We start from the raw sequence: 6,352 nt of genomic DNA, 5'->3' as shown, positions 1-6,352 counted from the left end.
GCGCCCAACGCCGACTGCGCCAAGGCGAGCCGCGCCGCCGATGGTGCCGCCTCGGTCATCCAGCACGTGGGGCAGCCCGCGGCCGCCGTGGCCGCGGCGCCGGCCAAGCACAGCAGCAAAGCGGCCAAGCCCTGCGGCCAGGACGCCGCCTTCAAGGCCAGCGAGAACGCCCTCGCCTCCAGCCCCATCTTTCTGCCGCCCAACGAGGCGTTCCGCTCGCCGCCGTTGCCCTATCCGAGAAGTTACCTCCCGTATCCCGTTCCAGAGGGTATCGCCATAAGCCCTCTGTCGCTGCACGCGAAAGGACCCGTGTATCCTCATCCGGTTCTGCTGCCCAACGGCAGCCTCTTCCCGGGCCACCTGGCTCCCAAGCCCGGCCTTCCCTACAGCCTGCCGGCGGGACGGGGCGAGTTCATGACCTACCAGGATGCGCTGGGCATGGGCATGGTGCATCCCATGTTGCTGCAGCACTCGGCTCTGGAGATGAACAAGGACGAGAAGCCCGAGCGGAGGTCGCGGTCGCACGAGAGGCTCCGCTACGAGGATCCCGCCCTGCGGAGCCGCCTGCCGGAGCTCCTCGAACCCAGCGGGAAGCTGCATTTCGAGGTGCCCAACGACAAGAACGTGAAGTTGCACCCGAGCGCCGGCCACGGGAAGACCTCTGCCAAAAGTGACAAACACCTCTTCCCGGACCTCTTGCGAGATGAGCAAGACGCTAAAAGTGAAGCGAATTTAACGAAACCTGTCTTTGCTACTGAAAGCAGTAATCAGGCTAATGACCCCACAAAGCACAAGGTAGAACAAGCCTCTCAGCACAGGGATTTTATTGTAATGAGAGAGGAGTTCGGAAGAAATAGCGATCTCCACGAAACCTATAATTTTAAGCAAGCCCAGAGTTCGTCGGTGTTCGGCTTAAGGAAAGAAGATCTGCCTGTGAGCCAAAATAAAGAGAGGGTGACGGCGCAGCCGCCCGCCGCCTTCTTGGAGGCGGCGCATGAGAGCGATGGCCCCGCTCTGCCCTTCAGCCAGGCGCCCGACGAGGCCAAGCAGTTCTGCGTGGCGGCCGCGCCGCCGAGCCTCGACGCGGGCCCGGCCTACGCCAAAGACGGCGCCGACGACGCCGAGGCGGCCGAGGGCAAAATCCTGAAGCCCAAGCCCTCCAAGCTGGCCAAGCGCATCGCCAACTCGGCGGGCTACGTCGGCGACCGCTTCAAGTGCGTCACGACGGAGCTGTACGCCGACTCGAGCCAGCTGAGCCGGGAGCAGCGGGCGCTGCAGGTGAGTCCGCCCGGTCCCAACGGCCGGAGCGCTTCGGAATGATGGCTCTGTTGTCAGTCGCAGGCAAGGAAAGTTAAAAGTTGATAGAAGTTGCTATTAAAGTTGATATAAGCAGCGCAGGCTGGGGAGAGGAGGTAGCTTCCGTCAGGGCGTCCTGGTCAGAAACGGCTTTAAGAAGGCAAAAGCAAGCTTGATAGTTAACGTTAGGCTATGTAGATAATAATATATTATATATATATATGGATTTTACTTATGTATTCGCTAGTAAGCTTTAAAGGGCTGTTCCTAAGGTCCGGTTCAAATGTGAATGTATGTGTGAAATGCAATGTAGGTATGCAAGGCGAAGGCCGGGCCGGGCGCGCCGGCCGCCGCGGAGCAGGAGCAGCCGGGCGGTAGCGGGGCTCGCGCGCCGGGGTCCCCGGGCAAGCCCCTAGCTGAGCCTAGAGAAGCGGTGTTGGAGTTTGGTGCTGAGGGATGGCAGCCAGATACTGCGTGTGCGGATATCCGGAAGGTGCTTTGCTTTGAATGAAGGGATGAGTTGAGCCGGAGTGTTTTGCATTGTTAAGAAAAGAATTGGTTTGTGCTTATAAAAATGGATGAAATTATCTAAATGATCCATTGAGTGCCCATTTTAATTACATAGATGGAAGGATTACAAGAGGACAGTATTTTATGTCTACCTGCTGCTTACTGTGAGGTCAGTTCTTCAAATTTTTATTACTAGACTCTTACATAAACCTTTGAGTTAAATTTCATTTCCAAATACGCAGAGGGAAGTTTGTGGGCCATAGTCGTCTTTATTCATTGTACAGTTTTGTGTTTTTTCTGTTTTTGTTTTTGTCTCTTTTTACCTCCAAAATGGAATGTTATTTTTAAAAATGTTTTTATGTACAGTATGCATTTATATATCTATATATATATTTATATATACGTATATACATATATATGACAGAATTGTGTGGATATTTACATATAGATGCTAGAAGTTTGAATGCTGTTTCACAAGTCAGGTGTTTTAAACTCTTTACGCTAGATATGTATCTCAAGCCTTGATTTTGAGCAGGCTTTTTTTCTTTGGAAATGCTTTCATATAAGGTAAGGTAAATGAAGTAGCTTTTATCGCAAGACTTTTCATATCACTTCTCTTTCTAGCGTGCAATGATGCGCTTCTCAGAGTTGGAGATGAAAGAGAGAGAAGGCCAAACAGCTACCAAAGACTCAGAGGTCTGCAGATTCAGCCAGGCAGACTGGGAAAACTTGAAAGGAAACAGTGAAAAGAAGCCAAAGTCTGTCGCTCTGGAAGATGCCATTGCTGACCAAAATGACAATGACAGATGTAAGCGAATTGGGGGTGCCTTTCTCCAGGGTGCAGCCTGGTCTTTACTTCGCCAGGGTGCTGTTGGTCGGAATGAGGAACGGATGAGCTTGCAAAGCGCGGTCTCCGTCGGCGCGGGCCGCGCTGCGACGCCCGCTGCTCTCCGTGCTTTGCTTTGGGGTCTTTGCGTCACTGGCTGCGGTCGCATCTGCAGTGTTATTGCTTCCCCCCTGCCTCCTTTCTTCTTTTTAAGCTTGTAAAAACAGGCAAACAAGCAAGCAAACCCACCTCCCCTATGCTGAGTGTGGCAAGCCCAGGGATAACGCAGCCCGCTGCAGGTGTTGGTTGTGGGTGGTGGTGTGTGTGCATGTGCTCGTGTAATGCTGTCGCTGAGCACGCTCGTCTGCGGGTGCCCATTCTCGAGGATGGCTGCAGGAAAATCTCTTCTGGGCAGCTTGAGAGCTCTGAATCCCTGTTCTGCTCGTTCCTGAGCCCTAGGTTTGGCACGGTTGCGTGGTGGTTGGTCGGACTCGCTTGATTTCCCACCAAAGTGAAGTTACTTGGGGTGTTTCGCCATCGCCGAAATAACAGCGCGAGCAAAACGTTGGCCTGACAGGAGAGCAAGGGGAAGTTCCCATTGCTGCAGTGGGGCAGGTACCAGTGTGGGGAGCGGGAAGCAGAGTGTGCACTCGCCTGGACGAGGTGTCCGGGAGGGAGACTGGGCTGCGCGGTGCTCGTTGCTCCCGCGCAGCTCCTGCATGCTGCAAGGCAGGGAGAAATGTGCTCTGTCTTGTGGGAGCTCATCCTGCTGTTCTCCTGAGCCGCTGGGAGCTGACGGGCTGTTTGGGAGCTTGGCTGCATCGCTGTGTCCCCGGGACGTACGTGCTGGTGGCTCGTACGTGCAGGCAGCAGCCCCACAAGTTCTTTGTGGCGGCGTTTGGCTTCCCGGCGCTCGGGATGGCAGCCGGTGAAGCAGGCGGCCGAGTCCGCGCCCCTCCGACGCCTCCCGTGTGGCAGCTTGGCACCGTGAGCGGCTCGGGGCGCTCCAGCCGCGCTCCTGCGCTTGCCGCCGGCAGCGGCTGCTTCCCGCCGCCGGGAAGGCTCTGCCTCGGCTGGCGCGCCTCCTGCCAACACCGCAGCAGCCGGAGCGGCCGAGCGCCGGAGCCGCAGGGCGCTTTGCAGCCCGGCGGGGGGGTGTGGGCTCTTCCCGCTTGACCTGGGACTTCTTCCCTTTTTTAGTTTTTTCCTTTTTTTCTTTTTTTTCCTCTGCGAATGAAAAGCTTTTGCTCAGCGTCCGATTCCCCAAACTTTTCCTCTGGCTTAACGTTTCCAGCACTGAGCGAGTCGTCTCCAGCACCATCCTCCCTTGTGGATGAGGGCGAAATGATTCCCGCCCGGCTCGAGCGTGCAGCCCGACCGGCAAGCAGCGTGAGCCGAGGGGTCGAGCAGCAGAAGTGGTTCAATCCCCCCCGTCTTCCCGGGACGCGCCGGGCGCTCCGGAGCTGCCGTGTTGCCAGGGTGACCGGTAAAGGTTGCTGAGGCGATGGTTCCGCGGAGCGCTTGGGCGCTGCGGACGAGCGGCCGCGCGACTCGTGGGGAAGTTGAACCCTTCCTGCTCGGAGACGGAGCGATCGGGCGTGTGGCGCGGGCGGCACCGTGGCATGGGTACGTGGTGAGCGCAGGGTGCCGCGAGCCCAGCGCCGCCGGGCGCCCTGCTGAGGCGCCCGCGCCGGGATGGGTCCCGCAAGCTGGGAATCCCGCGGTCAAGGAGCGTGGTTACCCATCCGTCCGGTTTTACAGCAGCACGGCGCTGCCCGCCTCGTCCTGAACTGGGGAGATAAAATGGAAAAATAGTCGCTCTTGAGGCGCGGGGTTACGAGGAAGAAGTTGGAGCAGTTTCTATGTGTGGACACGAAACGCTGGGATTTGCAGGAGTGCTTAGGGAGGCATTGTTGCTGTGGGAGCCTGGGGCCAGTGGCCCCCGGTGCGTAGCAGTGTCACAGGCGGCTTTCGTTATTCTCCCAAGGCAAATGAAAGGCTGAAACAGTAAATATGTCCTTTGCCCGGGTCACTGTCACCTTCCTGCAACGGGACAGAGTGCAAAACCAAAATCGGAGCCTGCACGGGCTGCGTCTCGGGGTTGTTTGTTTGGCACCATAGGCTTAGGCAGGAGGAAACAAATAGGGAGAGTTCCCGAGGAAAGACACTTTGGGCAGGAAGCAGAACCACCCCTACTTTTCCTCTGCCCCTTGGGACACCTGAAATGCGATGCTGAAGGTGACTTGTTTTACATGCAGTGTGGGCCTGGTGCCGAGGGCTGGCGTTTGGCTAGTCATTAGGTGCATAAAAAGCAAAAGGTTCCTTGCCCAGAGAGCAGGGAGCGGGTGCCCAAGGGAAGCGGGAAGGCTGCTTTTAGCTGCCACGTTACGCGAGCGAGAGCGTTGCCGCGTAAGCGCTAGGATGCGGTTCCTGGTTTGCCCCGCACGGGAGAGCCCGCTCGCGGGCAGCAGCAGCAGCAAGGGGGAAGGGCGAAGGAAAGTTTGTATCTTTTCCCACTTTCCCCATTTCTCCTTCCTTTTGTAGCGGGTGTGGGTGCAGGGGCAACAGTTTCCCACACAGTCCTGAGCAGCGTGCAGGGGAGATGGCGCGTCGGGCAGAAACGGTGCGTGAAGAAGCGTCTTCCGAACTCCCCTCGTGGCCGGTTTTGTAGGGCAGCGAGCAGGGGCTCGGGCTGTCGGGACCGGTTCTCAGAGCTGCCGTAGGGCTTGCAGGTACCCGTTTGGTGAGAAACAAACACGTTATCCCCTTGCTCGGGGAAGTGTGTCGCTGTGCGAGCTCGACGTCTAGCCTGTTTGTGGCTACCCCTTTGCCGTGTGAATAGCGAGGATGTGAAAACTCGACATGTTGCATGGCCGTTTTCTTTTCCTCTGGGCAGGGAAAGGGAGCTTGTAGGTATATGTGGGAGGGGAAATATAAGCAAATCGATGCTCCTTGTCCTTGTTGGGCTTGTGAGATGTGTTTGTGTTGTCGTGTTTTCAGTAGACTTTTGCACGTTAGTTTGGGGAGACGCTGCTCTGACACAGGCTACCTGCAGAACAGTTTGAGGCCAGAGTGGAATCCACTGGTAAAATATGAATGCAGTTTATGGGCCGTTGCAGCTGTGCTGAGGAGAGGAGGACACCGGCACCGTTGGTCAGTGTCCCAGTGAGGTGGCTGCTCTCGGTGGTGACCGACCGCTCGCTTCCTGGGCGAGTTTCAGTAGACCCACGTGAAGAAACGGTGGCAGCCAAGAGCTGTGAGGGAGGCTGAAGCAGCCGCCTCCTGCCTCTCTTTCTTCTTGAGCAGCGACTATCTGGGGCGAGCCAGGCGGCCTGCGTCCCCCTGCCAAGAGCTCTTGCACACAGCCCGGGAGTTAAGCTGAAGCCGGTTGATTTCAGGGGTGGCGAAGTGGGATTAGATTGCTGCTTCCTGCAAGCCCCGGAGATTAAGACCGTCCTAAACCCTGTGTCGGTGGCTGCTTCTCCTGACCCTTCGAAAGCTGCCTCGGGAATTAGCCAGGATGTGCCTGCCTTGGCTCGGGGCAGGCAGCGCTGTGAGCAGAAAGACTGTGCCAGTCTGGGGATACTCGGGGTGATCTGTGGTGTTTCTGCTGGGGATACTCGGGGTTATCTGTGGTGGTCTGGCGTGGCTGGAGACCCGAGGGAGCTGCTGCGTGTTTCTGGTGTGGTGGTGAGCGCGCTTACCTGCTCTCTTACCTGC

At 57.1% G+C, this 6,352-nt stretch overlaps 1 protein-coding gene across 1 annotated transcript in view; it reads left to right on the top strand.

Annotated features, from left to right (window-relative positions):
- BCOR (BCL6 corepressor) overlaps positions 1 to 6,352 on the top strand; it is a 31,480-nt gene that overhangs the window by 4,085 nt on the left and 21,043 nt on the right. Inside the window, exons 4-6 of the mRNA XM_026047314.1 lie at positions 25 to 1,278; positions 1,922 to 1,975; positions 2,431 to 2,614. Of these exons, the coding sequence (XP_025903099.1) occupies positions 25 to 1,278; positions 1,922 to 1,975; positions 2,431 to 2,614 (1,492 nt within the window). The remainder of the gene's footprint in view (positions 1 to 24; positions 1,279 to 1,921; positions 1,976 to 2,430; positions 2,615 to 6,352) is intronic.

The sequence above is a fragment of the Nothoprocta perdicaria genome, unplaced genomic scaffold (assembly GCF_003342845.1).
Source record: "Nothoprocta perdicaria isolate Ctin4 unplaced genomic scaffold, notPer1 scaffold_49, whole genome shotgun sequence".
Lineage (NCBI taxonomy): Eukaryota > Metazoa > Chordata > Aves > Tinamiformes > Tinamidae > Nothoprocta > Nothoprocta perdicaria.
The sequence above is the reverse complement of the archived record's forward strand: the minus strand, read 5'-3'. Positions and strand labels throughout refer to the sequence as shown.